The sequence below is a fragment of the Mustela erminea genome, chromosome 5, assembly GCF_009829155.1.
Source record: "Mustela erminea isolate mMusErm1 chromosome 5, mMusErm1.Pri, whole genome shotgun sequence".
Lineage (NCBI taxonomy): Eukaryota > Metazoa > Chordata > Mammalia > Carnivora > Mustelidae > Mustela > Mustela erminea.
This window is the reverse complement of record NC_045618.1, coordinates 71,385,433-71,407,691: the sequence shown is the minus strand read 5'-3', so window position 1 is coordinate 71,407,691 and position 22,259 is coordinate 71,385,433. Positions and strand designations below refer to the sequence as shown.

General features: G+C 43.7%; 2 protein-coding genes across 3 annotated transcripts in view; one reads left to right on the top strand and one right to left on the bottom strand.

Annotated features, from left to right (window-relative positions):
- The window catches only part of TMOD2 (tropomodulin 2), a 67,874-nt gene that overhangs the window by 32,975 nt on the left and 12,640 nt on the right, over window positions 1-22,259 (bottom strand). The window contains exons 2-3 of one of the 2 annotated variants that reach the window (XM_032343731.1): window positions 14,880-14,947; window positions 364-558 (exon numbers count right to left, since the gene is read on the bottom strand). In XM_032343731.1, the coding sequence (XP_032199622.1) occupies window positions 364-489 (126 nt within the window). In that variant the 5' untranslated portion in view covers window positions 490-558; window positions 14,880-14,947. Of the gene's footprint in view, window positions 1-363; window positions 559-13,996; window positions 14,146-14,879; window positions 14,948-22,259 lie in introns of those variants that run through there. The other variant, XM_032343732.1, reaches the window with a different exon arrangement.
- The window catches only part of LYSMD2 (LysM domain containing 2), a 36,410-nt gene continuing 28,376 nt past the window's right edge, over window positions 14,226-22,259 (top strand). Inside the window, exon 1 of the mRNA XM_032343734.1 lies at window positions 14,226-14,398. The gene's annotated coding sequence lies outside the window, so the exon portion shown is untranslated. The remainder of the gene's footprint in view (window positions 14,399-22,259) is intronic.

Sequence of the window (22,259 nt, the reverse complement as noted above, 5' to 3'; positions counted from 1 at the left end):
AAAGAAGAAATTTGGTAAGATTTGTTCGCTTCTCCTCTTTCCTTTCTTCTTCCCTAAGTCAAAGTAGTCCTTTCTCAAGCAATGGAAAATGTGTTTTACCATTTACATTAAATTGGTTTTTGAGCAATGGAAAATGTGTTTTACCATTTACATTAAATTGGTTTTTGAGAAATTTTTTTACATTAAATTGGTTTTTGAGTTTCTTTATGAATCTGTCAGAGTAAGTGATCAAGAACCAATCAGGGAAAGAACAAGGAATGTGTATTTGGAGCTAAGGGATTTCTACACTATTGTTTAAGGACCAAGCCACACCATTTATCCCTACTACCGCTGACCACGATGTTTCCGTTGTAGCTCACGAACCTTGGGATCCAGGTCATCGAGAACATTTTCCAACTGTTTCAGTTCCTCTTCTGAGAGTTTGCCAAGAAGCTCATCTTCATCAATGTTCTTGTATTTCTCCAGCTCTTTTTGAAAAGGGAGTGCCATGGCTCCTTATATGTCCTTCTCATGGGTCGCAGACATTTAAACAGGCCAGCCTCCTGAGACTTCAGAATACTACCAATCAGAAAGAAACACCATGATCGTACTCAGCAAACAGGACTTATTCACAGGAGACAAAGCCTGTGCTATCTGCCAATGGAGTCTTTATTGAACAAAGGTTTCCACAAAACGGTCATACCACCTCCGTTTGCAGAATTAGTTCTTTCCTCTCTGTCCTTCCTCTGTGACCTGACAGCTTAAAATGGGTTTCCATGTGTACTCTTTCACTTACTTAAATCTTTACAAACACCTCAGAAAGGAAGCCTGGACAGATACTACTATCCAATCTGACAGGCAAAGATTCTGAGGCAAAGGTGGCTAAGTGCCTCGCTCGAGGCTCCAGAGCTGCCATGTGCCAGACCTCCTGGTTCCCAGCGTGCAGGGTGCCTTTCCACCACACTACTCTGCCTCCTCCAGCTTTCCATAGAAAACAGAGAAAAACAATGAGCTAATTGTAAGGCCTTCGTAAGAAGCATACTTGTGTCTTTTCAGGGAGAGAGTGATGTGAAGAATACAAAATGGGGCTCATTCAGGAAAGAGAGTTTGGAACGTCCATGTGAGAAGGCATTGTCCAGTAACTCCCTGCAATTAATCTCAGTAAGATCCTAACATCGTGACTGCATAGTCTCTCCACACTCCTCTCTTTTTGTTCTTCCCCCGTCTCCTGTTCTCTTTCTAGTCCCGTGTTTTTTTGTGTCCTTAGTCCCGCTGCCTAGTTCGTTAAACCTCTAGTCTGCTCTCCTTTCAGCCCCTTCTTTTATACTACCTCACTGCTAAACTTCCATTCGGAATGTGATTCTCACTCAGTCCCATCTTTCTTGCAAAGGATTTTCCATTTCTCCTCTAGAAGGATAATATTGCATTTAGGAAATAGCAAGGCACTTAGCTGATTGTGTTTCTCCCTAGGCAATATTAAACTCAATCAGATCTTTTAAGACAATTAGGGTTTGCTGTGCACCTACTGTTTGCCAGGCACACACCTAGAAAGCAGGAACCTAAAGATGAACGAGACGTGACCCATTCTTCAAGAAGATCACAGCTCAGTGAGACACACAAATAGAGATAATGCCATTTGATAAGTGCTACAATAGAAGTAAAGCATAAAATAGGTCTAAAAACACACGAGGAAGTAATCATTGGGTAAAGTGGGGGAGGGAGGTTAAGGGGAGACTGTGAAAAAGAGGTTGCCTTTGAGCCTTGAAGGAAGAGACCATAGTGGGGATGTGGGTGGGGAAGGGTTATTCCAGAAAAAAAGGAGCAGCATAAACATAGGCACAAAGATAAGAAGGTGGATGATGCTGTGTTGGTGAATGGTTGGTGTGCGACCGGGAGAGGAAAGAACTAAGTCAAGAAAGGGACATTTGTGAAGGGCCTTCCTTATAAGCCCTGCCAAGGAACCTGGGCTCTATCTATTCTGTTGGAAATGGGAGCCACTACAGATATTTAAAACAGAGGAATCATCTGAAAAGCCAGTTTTTTACATAAAGCAATTCAAAAGGTAAGAATAAAGAATGGGTTGGCATAGGAAGAGACCAGTTGAAGGTGAGCCACTGACAGTTATTAGAATGTTGCTTCCTTCTCTAATTCAACTGCTCACTACATTCAAGTTTGTGGTTTTCTGTTTAGATATCTTTTCTATGTACAATGTAACTGTCTTTTCCACTGGCCAACCTTCTTTTAATCTTCCGTTGCTATAGTACAGTAAAATGAACAAATAAACAGAACTCTCCCCCCAAAACCATCTCACTAAAGTCAGAGACCAATTAGATCATGGGTACTCTGTTTTGGTCCCAGTTACCACTAATTTATCATGTGACACTGGGCACAGACCGAAATCTGCCAGGCCCTTAACCATCAAATGAACTGGCTGAATCATCCTTCTTAATGGACTTGATGTTACACAGTTTCCCATATTTAACATTCTGAAATTCAGATGTGTTTTACAATTGATGATCCTACGATTACTGTGGGCCCAATAGCAGTCAAGATGTCCCTGACATTGCTTATGAATGCATAATAGCAAAAGCACCAGCTTCAAAACTAGAAGAATGGGTGTTAGGGATTTGGAAAACAAAACAAAACAAAAAATCCAGGGACTTGTAAAAATAGCCGACCACTCTTTTGAAACCTAAAGGGGAGGGAGTGAGACAGGTGGCAACTCAGGGATGTTTAGCAATGCTCCCAAAGGAAGATGCAGCTTAAGCTAGTGCCACATAATTACTAAGTGGGCTTAAAAGCCCAGCATTAATGGCTTTTAGCTCTTTCACAGGTTTAAAAAAAAAAAATGACCACTCTTGATGGTGCAGCGGCAATACTGGATGGAAAAAAAAGACATTCGTTATTGTGAATCAAAAAGCGATACAAAAAGTTACACTCTAAACAGTGAAGAACTTTTAAGAATATTAACCAATTCGTTTCAATTGTATCTTCCTTTTCTATGCCTGGTGTGATCTATAATTTAAAAAATCTATTTTTAGAAATAGAAATCTAGAAGCTTTATTTCAAATAGCCAAAAACTATAAGTAAACTGAATGATCATTGGTGGGTGAATGGATAAAAAAACATGGTATATCCACATAACGGAAACTACTGGGAAGTAAAAAGGAATAAACTACTGAAACACGCATCGACGTGGATGAACATCAAAATAATTAAACTAATGAAAGAAGCCAGACCCAAAAGAATGCATTGGGTATGACTCCATGTATCTAAAATGCTAGAGACTGTAATTTATATGACAGAAAACAAAGTCATAGTTGGTTGGGGATGGAAGAGAGAGAGGTAGAGATGGGTAAAGGGAGGGATCATGAAGGGACATAAAGAAAATTCTGAGCTTTACATATGCTTATTCACTACCTTGATTGTGGTGGTTTCACAGGTGCATGCATACGTTTATACTTAGCAAACTCTACACTTTACATATATGCAATTTGTTGTATGTAAGTTAAAAGATTTCAAAAAAGTCTCTGTAAGTCTAAAACTATTCTTTCAATAAAGTGAAAATTATATATATATATATATATATATATATATATATATTTAAAGATTTATTTATTTACTTATTTACATGGCACAGGGAGAGACAGCAAAAGAGGGAACACAAACAGGGAGAGTGGGAGAGGGAGAAGCAGGCTTCCCACCAAGCAGGGAGCTTCACCTGGGGCTTGATTCCAGGACCCTGGGATCATGACCTGAGCCGAAGGCAGACGCTTAATGACTGAGCCACTAAGTGCCCCCAAAATTATGTTTTTAAGGAAGCATGTATCATATTTTAGTTGGCAGCATTTTTTCCTTAGTGGTACATAAAATATTGGTGTGTTTTCAATTGGTGATATCTTAGGCCTGGTAAGATTCTATTTGTACTTCTAGTTCAGGATTCTAAAGCTATCATCCTAACTTCATGTTTTTCTATGAAACTGACTTACTCTCCTGATTTTCTAGATCCTATCATTAATTTACCAGTCACTCACTTTAAAAACTTGGACCACCCTTTGATTCTCCCCCCTCTTTCCATGGCCACCTGGTTAGCATCTCCTGCAGATTCTGACTGCACAGAACCTTTCACACGGCCCCTCTTCCTGTCACTCTTGTTTTGCACCTCTGTCCTTTGGGCCTGAAGTACTCCAACAGCATCTTGAATGGTTTCTGTTCTTCCCTCTGAGCCACCAGAACACCACAATCGGGTCATCTCTCTTTACACTGCTAAAAAGCCACTTCTCTGGGTAAGGACTTACAATGGCTCCCTCTTGTCTACGGAATGAAATTCAGACAGTCTAACATCCAAAATTCCCACAATTTGGCTTCAGTTTGCACTTTCTGCTTACGGTCTTCATTACTTTCCCAGGGAGTTACTCTCCTCCAGCCAGAAGGCTTATTGGCTCCCTGTGACAGGCAGGATAATGACCCCCTACCTATGTCCAAGCTGGAATCCTCTGGGACCTGGGGATACACTACTTTACATGGAAAAGGGACCGGGTGGGTTAAATAAAGGATCTTAAAATAGGGAGATTATCCTGGATTATCCGGGTGGGTCCAACAGAATCACAAGGGCTCTTAAAAGATGGAAGAGGCAGGCAGGAGAGCCAGAGGAGGTATGATGACAGGAGCAGAGGGTCCAGTGATGTGATTCCTGGCTCTGAAGACGACAGAGGAAGGGGCTGAGAGCCAGGAAATGCGGCTGGCCTCTAGAAGCTGGGGGAAAAAAGGGAAATGCATTCTCTTCCAGAGCTTTCGGAAAGGAGCACAGACCTGCTGACACCTTGACGTTAGGCAGTGACACCAGTCTTGGTTTCTGACCTCCATAACTGCAATGTAACAAATCCTCATTGCCTGAAGCCACTGAATTTGTGACAGCAGCAACAGAAAACGAAGACACTCTCTTCCCCATATATTTCCATTTCTCAAGATAATTGTTTTTGATGTCTTCTGTTTGCCCCTCTACATCCACTCTCTGCCTTGCTCCGTGCCCCAGGAACATAACATATTCAAACTGCCCCCACGGGCTCTCTTGCTTTCAGGTGCACATTTGGCCAACAGCCGGTCCTGGTGAGAAGCCAGAGGGCAGGGAGAGAGGGAGGAAGCTGGTCCAGAAGGCCACAGCTCCTCTCAGGTAGCTCCTCATTCTCAGCTGCTCTCCCCTTCAGCGGACCCTAGGCCTGGGGTGGAAGGGTCTCTGTTGTGGCCCGCGCCTGAGTTCTGCTGTCCTGCATTCCCGAAACCCACCCCACCACTTTGTGAATAGCCTCTTTATTAAAACTTCTTCAAATTATTCAGTTTGAGTGTGTCCTCTGTTTCTTGTTGGGACTTTGGCTGATACAGTAATATTCCTTGGAATGCCCTTCTCTGTTCTCATGGCCTATCCATGTGCTTTGCTTTTGAGATCTGGCTCAAATCCCAGCTCTGCAGGACCACAGCATGTCAGAGATGACTGAAGCCTTGGAGATCACCCAGTCTGGTGGCAGAGACGGTTTTTCCTCACTTCCCTGGTCACTCTGTCTCGGTTTCTTGAGGCAATTCCTCTTCCTCCACTTGAAATGCTGGCATCCTCCATAGTCCTGTTTTATTATTTTTTTTTATTTTTTAAAGATTTTATTTATTTATTTGACAGAGAGACAGAGAGAGAGATCACAAGTAGGCAGAGAGAGAGAGAGAAGGAAACAGGCTCCCTGCTGAGCAGAGAGCCAATGTGGGACTCCATCCCAGAACCCTGGGATCATGACCTGAGCCAAAGGCAGAGGCTTTAACCCACTGAACCACCCAGGCACCACCATAGTCCTGTTTTAGAACTTCTCTTCACACACTATCATTCTCCCTGGCGGAACTCACTGCCTCCAAACTTTTAACTATAATCCATATGTTAAAGACCCCCCAAATCCATATCTTTGTCCTAGACTTCATTCCTGAGGGCTAGATCCAAATATTTCCAGCTGCCAACAACTTCACTTGGCTCCCTCAAGCACCTCTGAGGACTCTCATCAACCAGGGAGCCATCCTTGACACCATCTTTTCCTTGTCTCCTCCCCCTCCCCATTAATCACCAAGTTCTGTCCTTACCTAAACATGTTAGAATCCACCCACCAGACTTGTATGCTCTGCCACATCCAGCCTTACCCACTCTCCATCCATTCTCCATGTAAATAGCCAAAGTGACCTTTTTAAACAACTTTGCCCTATTACTTAAAATTCTCCAGGGCTTCCCACTGCCTGGAGGATAAGAATCAGATTCACAGTCTGGCCCCTGTCCTCCTCATCAGCCTCATCATGCACCACACTCCCCATCTCCTCCTGGCTCCAGCCTCCTGGACCACTTCCAATTCCGGGATCGTGCCTTACGCCGCTCGCTCTGCTCAGAGTACTAGTGACCCCCACCCTCCTTGGCTGAATACTGTCATATTCATCTTCTGGTCTCATGTAATCTTCAGTTCCTCAGGGAGGACTTGTTCAGACACCAAGACAAGGTCTGGGTCACTTGTCTCCCTTATGGCATACCCCTTGATCACTGCTCTTGACTTTATAACCATTGCTTGTTTTATCTCCATCTTCCTTGCTAATCTCTGGGAGGGTGGGGACTGTATCAGTTTTAGTCACTGTTATAATTCTGGCTCCCCAACACAAGTTTTTTTTTTTTTTAAATTTTATTTACTTATTTGGGAGAGAGAGAGAGACAGAGAGAGCGAGCACGGCAGTGGGGAGAGGGAGAAGCAGGCTTCCCACTGAGCAGGGAGCAAGACGCGGGGCTCCATTTCAGGACCCTGGAATCATAACCTGAGCCAAAGGCAGACAGTTTACGTACTGAGCCACCCAGGCGCCCCAACACAAGTCTTGACCCAAAGTAGGCATCCCACAAATGCAAATGAAGAAAATGAGCACAGAGGTGAAGTGACCCCCGGTCCAGAGCTCATTCCACTATATGCAGTGCCTCTACTCTGTGTCATGGAAATTTTTGAGGCCACCTACGACCACAGAAATTGCTCCTCTTCCTAAATTCACATTGCCTATGTCACCAATTTGGTGTTCATCTCTTGGTCTCTCGTTATTTTTTCATGTTTGTTACATATATGGTTCTCTCTTCAACTATACCATGAATTCCCAGAGGACAGGGTCAACATGGTAATTCTTTATATTCTTAGGCTTTGCAAGCTCAGGTTTATATATTCATTCAACAAGTATCTGCTGAAAGTCCATGATTTCCAGATACTGCTGGGACAACAGCAGTGAACTAAATAAATGATACCCTGTGCCTCAACCAAGTTTACAGTTTAGTAGGTCGAGTAGTTACAATAAAATGTTAATACTATGTAATAGTACCTGTTAAGACAAATTGCATAAATGAGGGGGTGTCAAAGCCAGAGGGAAAAAAAAAAAGGAGTGCATCCTCCTGGAGCACAACTTTGACTTGAAGATTTGGGGGAGAGCCAATTACTATTGTTTAATACAAAATACAGACATACTGTGGAGAAGAATGTAGCATTCACAGAGCTTTTAAGGTCAAACTGCAGATTTCTGGCTCATGACTGACTGGCCTGCTATATAGCTCCCGCCTGGGCCCCACAAGGGTTCACATCTGTTCTCTCCTCCTGTTGGCGATACCACAGTAGAAAGTCTGCACAAAGCACTGCAGCGGCGTCACCTCCGGCAGAGTGTCTGTCTCACGGCAAGCGCTCAGCAGGCAACAAGATACGGACGCACATGCTGGAATGAAGCAAGTGCCCAGCAAGGCTTCCCAGAGTCCAGGTGGGAGTGTCCACCAAGGCAGTTAGGAACACAGAAGACAGGAGTTAGGACTGGAGCTGAAGGTAGAATGCTTGGGCCCCCTAATAACTCTTCGATTACCCAAAGACACAGTCTCTAGTAAGGAAAACAAGGAGTATAGCTTTCTTTGCTTCAATTTCCATTGCCTTATTTGTGTAACTGCAGGATGAAAAAGGAAAAATCAGATACCACACCAAGTGGCCAGCCTTTGGCACAAAGACTTGGAACCACCGTCAAAACAAGCAGCCCTATTTCCCTATTTATTAAACCCTGTCCAAACCAGAGATTAATTTTTGCAAAAGAGTAAACAAAAAATACTCTGAAAAACCCAGTGAAAAACTAGTGAAAAATTTTTTAAACTGGCAAAACAGTGCCATAAGTTATGTCAGAGGATGTACATTTCTAGGAAAGCTACATAGGACTGCATACTTGGCAGGGGAGGGGGTATTGCCTGGAGAAAGGAGACTTGGGCTTCAACTATAGTGGTGATGATTTATTCCCAAGTAGTGATAGGGAAATGATAATTTATTATTCTCTATTATAAATATTTAATATTTCATAATTATTTTTAAATAATCAGGGAACCAAAGTGCATGAGGGCCGTATCTATGTTTTTCTAAAATTAGTAAATTAGAACAAAATCAACATATCATCATATTCTCCAACAAGACATGAGTTTTTCCTATATATTTAATTCCTTTCTAGCTGTGGGTAAATACAAAATGTATACAAAACACACAGCCTATGTTTTAAAATCTAGCTATTTGGGTTTTTAAAAAAGATTTTATTTGAGAGAGAGAGAATATGTGTGTGTGTGTGTGTGTGTTCACAAGCAGGGGGAGGGGCAGAGGGAGAAGGCTCTCTGCTGAGCAGGGAGCCAGACGTGGGGCTCCATCCCAAGACCCTGGGATCACGACCTAAGCTAAAGGCAAATACTTAACTGACTGAGCTGCCCACGTGCCCCAAAATCAAGCTATTTGAAGATGGCCCAGTCATGTCTGTTTCTCTCTCTTTTTTAAAAAACCAAATGGCTCCTACCATATTCTGGGAGTACTTGCAGAGGATGAAGGACAGAGAATGGGGTGAAATAAGAAGGAATCTCAGGCAAAAAGTACGACAGGTCAATCGAAGGGAACAAGCTGAAGGGGGAATGAGGAACAGATCTTACCAGAATGAAGAGTTTGTATCCGAGACTATTAGGTCTTAACTTCCCAAACTTATCACATAAAAGTTGCCATGGCTCAAATTTTGCTTGAAAACAGTCTCCTTTTAGAACAATGTGCCTACCAGTGAACCACCCTCCTCCGGGTTCAGAAGACTTAAAGCAGGGGCCTTGGAGATAACCAGCCCTGGGTGTGATCATTACAGGTCTGAGTGCAAGTGAAACTTCTTCAAGCCTCTGTTCCTTCCTCTGTAAAACAGGCTAAAGAGCAGTATTCATCTCAGAAGGTGGAGGTGATGCTTAATGTGATAATGTGTGCGCTAGGAGCAATGCCTACACACAAAGACTTGGAAGCAAAGTAAAAATGAGCAGCCCTATTTATTAAACTATGCCTAGTACAACACACATACAAACCCTCAGTCAAAGCCATTTCTCTTTTGTCCTTGGTCTGGGAATAGTCTTTCATTTGGGGTATCTGTTCCCTCTGTTATTCTTGTTAGGATCTGTTGAATAGAGAGAGGCAGCATCTTCTAAGAGCCCTGGGTCAGCGTTGCCAGGTGTAGTAAGCCACGATGTAGAGGCTGACCAAAGGAGGAGGAAGGTTCCCCCTTGGCAGGAAGCAGCTAAGAAGCTTCCAGATGGGGGCAGAAGCTCCTCAGCATGGAAGTCTGAGACTCTCTGCCCAGACTGCTACTTGGTTTCTCACTCTCTTGGCAGGTGCTACTTCCTGCTGCTGCTTGATCCCTTTGTCTGGCCCTATTCTCTGTTTTCTGAGGCGCTCCCATTTCCCGACTTCCATCTCCTTGCCTTGTACGTGGGTATCTCTGTCCGTTGGTTCACCCTGTCTTTGGAAGTTGATGGCTTCTCACTTCTGGACCAGCACTATGGGTTCTCTACTTTTTGTCTTTTAATTCCTGTGCCCTTCTGGCTCCTGCTGGCTTATGTAGCCTTTGAGTCACCTACCTTGTCTCTTACTCTACCCTCTGTATTCCAGCCAGGTTTGATCAATGTTTTGCTGTGCCATACTGGTACTACGCGCAGCACCTTGACTCATGACTACTTATCAAGATGATATGCAAAAGACTTAGTGAATGGTATGGAATGGGCACTGCCCAGTCAGAATGGTTGTCAGCTCTAAACAACAGGGATGGCTATCCCTGCATGTACAGGCTGAACAGCAGCCCAGCTTACCAGACTCTAGACCCCTCCAACTGCTCTGATGAGAGGCCTCGTAGGGCTGGTGCCTCAGATTTGCTCCTTACTCATCTCTAGGCTTAGCACAGCTGGCCTTGTGTCCTGTTTCATGAGCTCCTATTACCCACAGTCCTAGAACTGACCTTCTCATTACCACTCCAACCAGAGGTCAATAGGGGAAACCTAGCAACATACTTAAAGAGAGTGGGTAGCATTGATGCTGAAACAGGAGGTAAAACGTAAAAGCAGAAATATGTATATTTCAGGTATAGCAAAAGTCTCTTTGCAGCAAAAGGCTCTGTATAAAACTGTGTTGTATCTTAAGAGTTGATTTTGTTTTCCTGGCCTGGCAACAGGAAGTCTTTTCTGCACATGCCTTCTACGAACCTCTATGAACCACTTATAGTCTATAAGAAACCATTTTGGTGCATGTGATTTACAAATAAAGAGAATGAGAGGAAACCCTAAACCTTCTGTTCCGTCAAAAGTCTGGATCTGTTCTTTCCCCTAACACTCCCCTAACTCAAAATAAAAAGAACCACTACTGGGAACTTCCTTCTATATGGACATCTTGAATGTAGAGAGGAAAGGGACAGTGCTTTCAAGATGGTTCTCGAGTAGAGCTAACATTTCAAAGCTTTGGGAATTATTAATGTTTTGAGGTTGGAGTTAGAGGATGCAGTATCTTTTTTTTTTTTTTTCCTTCCTTTCTTTCTTTTGTTTAAAGTAGGCTTGGGGCGCCTGGGTGGCTCAGTGGGTTAATCCTCTGCCTTCAGCTCAGGTCGTGATCTCAGGGTCCTGGGATCGAGCCCCACATCGAGCCCCACATCGGGCTCTCTGCTCGGCGGGGGGCCTGCTTCCTCCTCTCTGCCTCCTCTCTGTCTGTGTCTCTGCCTACTTGTGATCTCTGTCTGTCAAATAAATAAATAAAATCTTAAAATAAATAAATAAAGTAGGCTCCACACCTAAATATGGGTCTTGAATTCACCACCCCGAGATCAAGAGATGCATGTTCTATCTACTGAGCCTGCCAGGTGCCCCAGCGGATGCAGTATCTTACAAATAAATGATTGTGGGGCGCCTGGGTGGCTCAGTGGGTTGAGCATCTGCCTTTGGCTCAGGTCATGATCCCCAGGTCCCGGAATTGAGCCCCATGTCAGGATCCCTGCTCAGTGGGGAACCTGCTTCTCCCTCTCCTTGCGCCTGCCACTCCCCCTTTTTCTGCTCTCTTTTCTCTGTCACATAAGTAAATAAAATCTTAAAAAAAAAAAAAAAAGAATAAATGATTGAGAGTAGCCGAAACAAACCAAGAAAGGGAATTTGCCCTAAGCCCCCTCACACCTCCAATAGGATTTAAATCCTGGTAACTCAAAGCCACAGATTCACTGCAGCTGTGTGTCACTAACCAACTAGTTCTCTACAATTCTTTCTCTTTATATACTCTCTAATTTCATTGCTCCCTCCCTTAATTTTTTAATTTTTTTAAAGATTTTATTTATTTATTTGACAGAGCGAGATAGATCACAAGTAGGCAGAGAGGCAGGCAGAGAGAGAGGGGGAAGCAGGATCCCTGCTGAGCAGAGAGCTCGATCCCAGGACCCTGAGATCATGACTCCAACCACTAAGCCACCCAGGTGCCCCACTCTCTCCCACTTTAATTTAAAAAGTCCACACTTACTGAAAATACAAAAGAACATTACAACAAATACCTGTATACTATTCTCTTCAATTCGCTGTCATTTTGCCACATTTCCTGAGCTTGCTTCCCCACCCTTAGACTTGTCCCTGAACTAGCTGAAAGTTGCAGATATCACGACACATTTCCTCTAATACCTGCACCTCACACGAAGGAGGACAGTGTCCTACATAACCACAGCACCACTATTGTGCCTCAGAAAATGAAAAGTAATTCCATCATATTATATAATATATAGTCCCTGTTAAAATTTTCCAATTGTCTCCAAACAATCTTATAGCAATATATATATTGCTAAAGGATAATATATATATGTGTGTGTGTGTGTGTGTGTGTGTGTGTATTTTTTTTCTTTTTCCTGATCTAGGATCCAAAGTTTACGCATCTCAAATTGTTGTTACACCACTTGAGTATTTTAATCTGCAAAACTCCCCACCCTCCCAAATTCGACTTTCCAGTCTTTTTGGCAGGAACACTGCATAGGTGAAGTCATGATCTTATTGTATCCCAACAGGAGACTCTTAATAGATGCTGGTAAGCTTGATCACTAGGCTGAGGTGATGACCTCCTCATCTTTCCATTGTAAGGACACATTTTCTCAAGGTAATCCATGGTGAGATAATCCTATTCTCCAACAACCTCTCACTCAAAGGTTTTGAACCCAGGGATGAGTCCTTGCCTGAACTGGTTATGTTAGGGTTTGCTTAGCACTGGTTTTCTGGTTCTGGTATTCCTCATTGTGTATTATTCAAACAATGACCCATCAGTACTCATCCTCTCTTTCCTCAGCGCATATGCTCTCTGGTTACTTCTTGCTGGGGCTTTCCCCCATGTCTTTGCTGACCACATCTGAACACTTGAGCCCAGACTGGGGGAGGCATTTGCTTCTCCATTAACCCACCCACCTCATGACTTCACCTTCAGCAAATTAAAAACGAACACAAATAAACCATGTTGCCCACCAACTTACAGCTCTGCGAACAATAAAGTGGCTATAATACATATTTATTAGGTTGACTGAAGAAAGTAGATAGAGAAAATCAGTTTTATTTTTTAAAAAAATCAGATTGCCAGAGCCCTGAAAAATCTTTCCTCCTTATTAGGGTAAAGCCGCTCGTTCTGTCACAATCAGGCTTTTTGTAATGGTGTTGAACAGACGCAACCTCATCTCTTCAGTCCCCTGATATGAGAATCTTGGAAGAACAGAGATTTAGAAATCCGGCATCCCAAACGCCCCATTTTACATACATAGAGAGACCCAGGTCAAGGGGCTTGCCCAGAGTCCCTCAGCTCCTTAATGGTAGATATAGGACAGGAACCTGATTTGAAAAATACCTCCTCTGATGTTCTTTTCGTTCCCTTCCCAAGTGCCTTGTGATTTGGCTGTTTAATGGGCAAGATGATGCCCTAGCACTCGAGGCCTCTTTCAACGCTAATTTGCATTTTGCCTGCATCACCTTCCCACCTTGTAACGCTTTAAGTAAAAATTCCCATTAGGAATTTTTATTAATATTATTATTTTAAAATCCATCTTCATTTCTGCGGATCAACAGGGACAGTTTAGGAGGCTCAGGGAGCACAAGCTACCATGACTTTAACCAGGAAAAATAAAGGTCTCGACGACCTGCATCAGGCCGCTCCCCGATTGCCGCTTTCCCAGAGGCTGAAGCGCCCCACGAGTGACAGCTCCAGGGGTCGTAAGACTCCAGCCGGAATGCACCCTTCCCCGTCGCCCGCTGCAACGATGCGGTGACAGGCACCGGGCTCCAGGAGCTTGTCTAACAGTCACAGGAGAGGGGAAAGAGGGGAACAAAGCCCAGCGTGGAAAAACCCAGCCCCGCAGCGCGAGGAAGGCAGGAGACCGCGCCCTCACTGCAGCGGCCCGGCGGGCTGCCGAGGCTGCGGAGCCGCAGTGCGGAGCGCGGGACCCACACCCCGGGAGCGCCTCCCGCCCGCGTCGCCCCGCACAGCCCGCCCGGCCGCGGAGGGAGGCCACCGGCGGCCCCTGCTCTGGGCGCCCGCCGGGTCAGGCGCCGACGCCGCGGAGCATCCTCCAGCCCGCCGGGAGGGCGCGGCCACCCCCGCGTCGCGGGCCGGGGTATGCACACCGTGCCCCGCCCGGGCCTGCCCCCGCACCCCCGCGCGCTCACCCGTCCGTGCGCCCATCCCGTAGCCGGCGGTGCGGGCCGTGCGTCCGTCTGCCCCGAGGTAGCGGGCGGGGACCGCCGAGCAGCGGCGGCGCAGTGGCCGGGCAAGCGCGCGATCAACAGGCGGCTCCCGGCCGGGCGCGGCGCCGGGGCGCGCGGCGGCAGCGGAGCAGCCTGGGAAGCGTAGTTCGCGGCGGCGCGCCCCGGCCGCGCGGAGGCGGGACCCCCTACGGGGACCTCCCCTGCAGGTGTCCTCTCCCGGAATCCACGTCCCAACCCCGTCACCGCCCTGCAGGCGACGAGGACCTCAGCCTTGGGAAAACGCTGTGCTGGCTCTTTTGAGAAGCTCGGGGCTGCGGATAGGGTGGGTGGCAAAGGCTTTTCAAGCCTGTAAGGAGCAGTTGGGTGAGTGAACATCTTTACGCGCAAGCCTTAAGATCTAGTTTTTACCGGCTTTACTGGGGCCTGGGGCGGGGACACGGGAAGGAGGAGTAGCTAGGGCAGGTGCCTGCAAGGAGGGAGGTATGCAGGTGAAGTTGAACGAGGCTGATTTAAAGTTTGGGGGTCAGGGTGTTGAAGAGCTCATGCACACGCAGTGGCTTCTACTAGGTGTTAGACTGGACAACGCAGCCTATGCCGAGTGTCGGCATCATCATCCGTAGAGTGGACTTAAAGCCTGAAGATATATTTTGAGGACTAACCACATATTAGGTGCATATATGAAAGCAGCTGTGCTGGGCACTTAACACATCCGCAATGAAGTTTCTTCCTTGGGAGTTACAGGGGAGTTCTCGGGCACATGTCTTGCCTGGAAAGACCCACCTATAATACTAAGTTAAAAATAGGTGAGCTTCATTGGGCTGGGTAGATAAATGTTAAAACCCACCTCGCGTTTAGCAGGTTCACTTCATCCCCGAAGGTTCTGAAATGTCCTCTCTGCCAGGTTCTTGGGAGCTACGAAGATAGAGAAAATATGCTCTTGTCTCTGAAGCATGAAAGTGGGGTGGGGTCACACGGGACTAAGGCCGAAATTCCTGAAATACGTGGCATGATGGGATTATCTTTCAGAAGCTTTCTCTAATTAGATGTGCTCTCACTCCTTTTTGAACCCCTTTTGAATACTTCTAGCACAACTCTTATATATAGCATTTATCTGGACAGTTTAAGTATGTTGACTTTTGTTAAGTAGCTGCTATGCAGTAGTTCACCTTATGGTGAGATTTGCATCTTAGGGATGTGATGGAAGGAAAATAAACCAAAGGGATGGATATAATATTGCTGGTGTAATCTGCCTGAAACAGTCAAAGGGTGAATGCTTCATAATCTGGCATGACCCGTCAGTTATCATGTGGCAAAAAAAAAAAAAAAAGAAAGAAAGAAAGAAAGAAAAAGAAAAATGCAGAGGAAAATCCATATTCGAAAATAATAACACAATTTTGCATTTGTGAAAATACTTTCCTACTTGTGTTCTCACTTGATTTTGGCAACAGTCTGTGAGATACAGAGTAAGGCTTTTCCCCAGATTTCTAAGAGGTACAGAGAGGCGATAAGACTTGCTCAAGGTCATCTAGTTGATTATTAAGCTGATCTCCTCTCCTTCCATCCCGCATATTCTCTGCTTCCCCAAAGAGGCACTCTCAGCACTCTTTCCTTTGTACATTTCAAACAGGGCCATGCCTTGCTCAGAAAACAGTTAATTCTCTAAAGCTCTTGGGACTAGTGGGATGAACAATGGCACACAGGAGGGGCTTTCCACTTTCCATGGTGGTAATAGATTGTACCCTGGGCCTCTTCCCCAGAATGGCACATCTGATCTGGAAATAATGAAATGAAATGGAGGTATGAACAAACCCACTTAAATCACGCTTCCAGGTTTTCCTATCATTTGTTATTCCCAATGTCCTGGCAGATCTATAATATCTTTGACTTTTTCATGTTGTGCATTTATCACAAACCATAGCCTCTGTTAAATAAGAATGGAACTACTTACAAATCAAGCCAGCAGTTTTCCCAGAGAAAACTGATGGTAGGCATAAACTCAAATAAAGCAATTTTATTCATATCGAAAGAAAGAGTAGCAAAGGGTTGATATAACAATACTCAGTGGTGTACCATCTTTCTTTTTGGTGTTCTTGTGGTTCTCCACAAGGAAAATGCCTGTGTGTGATGAAATGAATGGAGAATTACTTCAGATGCAGTCTGTGGAAGGTAGCCGGGACAGAAATTATTTCTTAAGTTAAAGTCATAGTTGGCAGTGAAAGCAAAGGTAGAAGAGCTCTGACAGTCACAGAGCCTTGTATGAGCTCCAGAAGGATGCTGACACCAAGCGAAAGGAAGTAAGTTATGAAAAAGATCTTCTAATTAAACTCTGTCTGTAGCATGAGGCCTAGAAGCTAGTAGGTGTTAACAGAAGAGGCAGGAAGGTAGAACACTTAACCTATTTATTTTTTATTTTTTTATTTTTTTATTTTTAAAGATTTTTATTTATTTGTTAGAGAGAGAGAGAGAGACAGAGCGCAAGCACAGGCAGACAGAGTGGCAGGCTAGAGGCAGAGGGAGAAGCAGGCTCCCTGCCGAGCAAGAACCCCAATGTGGGACTCGATCCCAGGACGCTGGGATCATAACCTGAGCCGAAGGCAGCCGCTTAACCAACTGAGCCACCCAGGCGTCCCAGAACACTTAACCTATTTTTAATGTTAAAACTTAATGGAAAGATATGATCAGTTTCAGTTTGTTTAGTTCTTTAAATCTAATACCTATGTCTAAAACTTTTCAAGGCTAGAAGGATATCAGCCATGCCTAGGACTTGGCAGCTGAAACCCATCATCATTTCTGGACCATATCTTGTACGTTTATTTATTTATTTATTTGTCAGAGAGAGAGAAAGAGAGAGAGCGAGCACAAGCAGGCAGAGTGGCAGGCAGAGGCAGAGAGAGAAGCAGGCTCCATGCCAAGCAAGGAGCCCGATGTGGGACTTGATCCCAGGACCCTGGGATCATGACCTGAGCCGAAGGCAGTGGCTTCACCCACTGAGCCACCCACGCATCCCCATATCTTGTAGGTTTAATTTTTGAACTTGCTTTTTCCAAAATGTAAAATTGAAACAGCTGGAGCTGGAGGAGACCTTACATATAATCTTATCTAGTGTCTTTGTGCAGGCAAGAAAGCTGATAGCTCAAAAGTAACTGTCACTTGATAGAAAGTAAAAAATTCTGTGTGGCACTTATAATGAAGTATTTGTGTTATTCACAATGGACTGTGTAGCATAGCTCATTAGGAACATGAAGCAAATACTGTTGCTTGCCCACTCAACATCCATTCACCCCTCTTCTTCTTTGCAGAAGCCTTTATAGGTGTTGACCCACCAAGGAAGGTGATCCTATTACCATCTCAGAGGTACACTCCTAAACTACCATGGGCAAGGGGAATAAGATCCTCTTGGCTGGCTAGTGAGAGGTTAGGGGTAGGCATATGACCCAGTTTTGTCACTGAAACCTGAGGAGGTGTGTGCTGAAAACCTTCTGGGAAAGATTTTTCTTGCTCTTAAACAGAGACATACAGGGCGCCTGGGTGGCTCAGTGGGTTAAACCTCTGCCTTTGGCTCAGGTCATGATCTCAGGGTCCTGGGATGGAGTCCCGCACGTCGGGCTCACTGCTCAGCAGGGAGCCAGCTTCCCCCTCTCACTCTCCCTGCCTCTCTGCCCACTTGTGATCTCTCTCTGTCAAATAAATAAATAAAATCTTAAACAAACAAACAAACAAATAGAGACATACAGGAAACATGCCACCATCTCTACTGGGTATTGTTGCTTCTGTGTTACCTGAAACTTGACCCTTAGGACAGAGCCAACACATCCGTGATGGCAGAGTAAAGAGATAGAATGAACCTAGGTCTGTGATGTTGTTAAGTCACCAAATCAATCAGACCTGCTGCTGTCCCACTTCTGGATTTCTTTTTTAAAAAAATTTTTTTATTTTATTTTATTTTTTTTTTGAGAGAGAGAGAGAAAGACAAGCAGGGGGGGAGGGGCAGAGGAAGAGGGAGAAGCAGACTTCCTGCTGAGCAGGGCCTCCTCCTAGGACCCTGGGATCAAGACCTGAGCTGAAGACAGATGCTGAACCCATTGACCCACACAGGCGCCTCTGGATTTCTTCTTCTATGAAATTACAAATGCCCTTATTGCTGAGTCACTTTGAGATGTTTTTTGTTGCTTGAAGCTGAAAGCATCCTAAGTATTACAGATGATATGTAAAAGTAAGTTCTTTGGGTGGACTGAAGGACTACTTCTTAGAGTTTACAAAAACAACCACAGCCACAGGCAAAAGATGGGGATATTGTCATGTAATGGATAGAAGTATGGGTTGTAACATCAGACAGACCTTGGCTGTGACAAGATGTTCACTGCCTCGGGGGTTGACTGGGACCACTTTTTTTGAACCTCTCTAAGCCTCATTTTCTTTATCTCCAGACTGGGGTAATAATACCACATGGAGTTGTTTTACGGGTTAAATGGGATAATTTGTGTCAAGTATGCTATAAGGATCTGATGTCTGGTAAGCACTAAGGTGTGGCAACTATGTTGATGAATATGAAGTCACATTTATAGTGTACTTGGCAGCAAGCATCTAAAAGTGAATCACTATCAAATAGTGATCATGTTAAATAACATCACAGTAATGCAATCAGCAAAATCCAGAATGTGGGAAACTCTACATGACAACCCAATCCTTCAATAAATATATTGCAAGAAAAACAAAGAGGGGGAGGGTTTATGGATACGCAGAAACATAAGAGATAATGAAATGCAATATGTAGCGGATCTAGATTTGAAAAGCTGCTAAAAAAATCAAATTTATGAGACAATTGAGGGACAACATGGAAACACAGGATATTTGATTATATGAAGATACTAAGTTTTTAGATGTGATAATGGTACGGTATTTTTTTTAAAAAGAGCCCTTATCTTTTAGAAAGATGCTACTGAATATTACTGAAAACACACTGAATATTTGAAGAAGAAATAATATCTGGGGTTTGTTTTTTAAAATAAGCCAATGTGAGAGTGGAGTAGGGTGACAGCATCAAGTTATAGATGAAAAAACTTGGTTACGAATTGATAATGGTTGAAGCTGGGCATGGGACCATTATTAAACCATTGTCTGTACATGTTTCAAAATAGGTATCTCAATATATCATTGAGATATATTTAATATCTCATAAATTCACCCTGTTAAAGCATACAATTGAATGGTTTTTAGTACATTCACAGAGTTATGAAACTATCACCCAAACTAACAGAACATTTTTCAAAATCCCAAAAAGCAAACCCATACACATGAGCTGACCCTTCCCCTTCCCCACAAACTGCCAGACCCTAGGGACCACTAATCTATGTTGTCTTCTCTGAATTTCCTTGGTCTGAACATTTCACGTAAGTGAGATCTATAATATGGGAGTTTTGCGACTGCCTTCTTTCGCTTAGCATACTGTTTTCATGGTTCAGCCATGTGGTGGCATATGTTGGTACTTTATTTTTTATGGCCAAATAGCATTCCAATGTATGGATATGCCACATTTTCTTTGTCAGTTGGTGGGCATTTAGGTCAATTCCTCATTTTGGATATTATGGCTAGTGCCACAAGCCATAGTTGTGTACATCTTGTATGGACATGTTTTCATTTCTCTAGGGTATATACCTATGCATAGTGTTGGTAGGTCATATGGAACATGCTAAACATAAAGTTTAGCATTATGAGGAACAGCCAAACTGTTTTCCAAAGTAGCTGAACCATTTTGCATTTTTACCAGAAATATATGAGGGTTCCAATTTCTTCATATCTTTGCCATCACTTCTTAATGGCTTTTTTGTTTTTACCGCAGGCATCCTAGTGAATGGAAGTGGATATCCCCTTGTGATTTTGAGATGCATTTCTCTAATGGCTAATGATATTGAGCCTTTTTTCATGTGCTTATTGGCCATTTTTGTATCTTCTTTGGAGAAGTGTCTATTTAAATCCTTTGCCCAGTTTTTTTCAGGTGTACAACATAGCGATTTGACAATTCTTTTTTTTTTTTTTTAAGATTATTTATTTATTTATTTGACAGAGAGAGATGACAAGCAGGCAGAGAGGCAGGCAGAGACAGAGGAGGAAGCAGGCTCCCCGCTGAGCAGAGAGCCCGATACGGGGCTCGATCCCAGGACCCTGGGATCATGACCTGAGCCGAAGGCAGCAGCTTAACCCACTGAGCCACCCAGGTGCCCCCGGTTTGACAATTCTATACATGAAATGCTTACCACAAATATAGTTCCCGTCTGTCGCCATGCATGTGTATTACAGTATTATTGACCGTCTTCCCTATGTCCTGTGACTTATTTATTTTATAACTAGAAGTTTGTACTTTGTAATCCCCTTTACATGTTTCACCTATTCATCCCCACACCTCTCTCCTTGGCAACCATCAGTTTTTTCTCTGTATTTATGTCTGTTTCTGTTTGTTTTGTTTTGTGTTTTAAATTCCACATAAAAATGAAATCATACAGTATTTGTCTTTCCCTGTCTGACATTTCACTTGCCATACTGTTCTAGAGGCCTATTCGTGTTGTCATGAATGACAAGGTTTCATTTTTGTTGGCTGAATAATATTCCATTGTGTGTATATACCACATAGTCTTTATCAATTCACCTATTGACAGGTACTTAAGATTGCTTCCATATCTTGGCTATTGTAAATATTGCTGCAATAAACTCAAGGGTGCATATTCTTTTTGAACTAGTGTTTTTGTTTTCTTCAAGTAAATACCTAGTAGTAGAATTACTGGATTGTGTGGTATTTCTATTTTTAATTTCTTGAGGAAACTCCACATACTGTTTTCCCCAGTAGCTGTACCAATTTATATTCCCACCAACAGTGTACATGTTTTTCCTTTTCTCTACATCCTTGCCAAACACTTGTTATTTTTTTTCTTTTTCTTTTTTAAAAGATTTTATTTACTTGAGAGAGAGAGAGTGCACCAGCAGGGGAGAGGGGCAGAGGAAGAGGGAGAAGTTGACTACCTGCTGAGCAAGGAGCCTGATGTGGGGCTCAGTCCCAGGACCCCAGGATCATGACCTGAGCCAAAGGCAGAACTTAACCAGCTGAGCTACCCAGGCACCCCCTTTTTCTTGCCTTTTTGGTACTAGCCATTCTGACAGGTGTGAGGTGCTCCTTGTGGTTTTGATTTGTCTTTGCCTGATAACTAGTAATGTTGAGCATCTTTTTCTGTGTCTATTGGCTATCTGTGTGTCTTCTTCAGAAAAACATGTCCTCAGGTCCTCTGCCCATTTTTAAATCAGATTTTTCTTTTCTTTTTCCTTCCTTCCTTCCTTTCTTTGTGTGTGTGTGTGTGTATGTGTGTGTGTGTGTTGAGTTGTATAAATCCTTTATGTATTTTGGATACTAACCCCTTATTGGATATATCATTTATAAATATCTCTTCCCTGGATGCCTGGGTGGCTCATTTGGTTAGGCAACTGCCTTTTGCTCAGGTCATAATCCTAGAGTCCCAGGATCCAGTCCTGCATTGGGCTCCCTGCTCAGCAGGAAGTCTGCTTCTCCCTCCCATTCTACTCCCTCTCATGCTGTCGCTCTCCTTCTCTCTCCTTCAAATTAATAAATAGGGGCGCCTGGGTGGCTCAGTGGTTAAAGCCTCTGCCTTCGGCTCAGGTCATGATCTCAGGGTCCTGGAATCGAGCCCCGCATTGGGCTCTCTGCTCAGCAGGGAGCCTGCTTTCCCCCCTCTCTCTGTGTCTGCCTCTCTGCCTACCTGTGATCTCTGTCTGTCAAATAAATAAATAAAATCTTAAAAAAACACAAATTAATAAAATCTTAAGAAAAAACAAAACAAAAATAAGAACAAATATCTTCTTCCATTCAGTAAGTTGGTTTTTCATTTTGTTGATGGTCTGCTTTGCTGTGCAAAACTTTTTTAGCATGATGTAATCTCAATTGTTTGTTTTTGCTTTTGTTTCCCTTGCCTAAGGAGACAGATCCCGAAAAATATTGCTAAGGCTGATGTCCAAGAGTTAATTGCCTTTTTTTCTTTTAGGAGCTTTGTGGTTTCAGGTCTTAAATTTAGGTCTTTAATCCATTTTGAGTTTATTTTTAAATATGATGTAAGAAAGTGGCTCAATTTCATTCCTTTGTATGTAGCTGTCCAGTTTTCCCAGCACCATTTATTGAAGAGACTGTTTTTTCCTCATTGGATATTCTTGTCTCCTTTGTCCT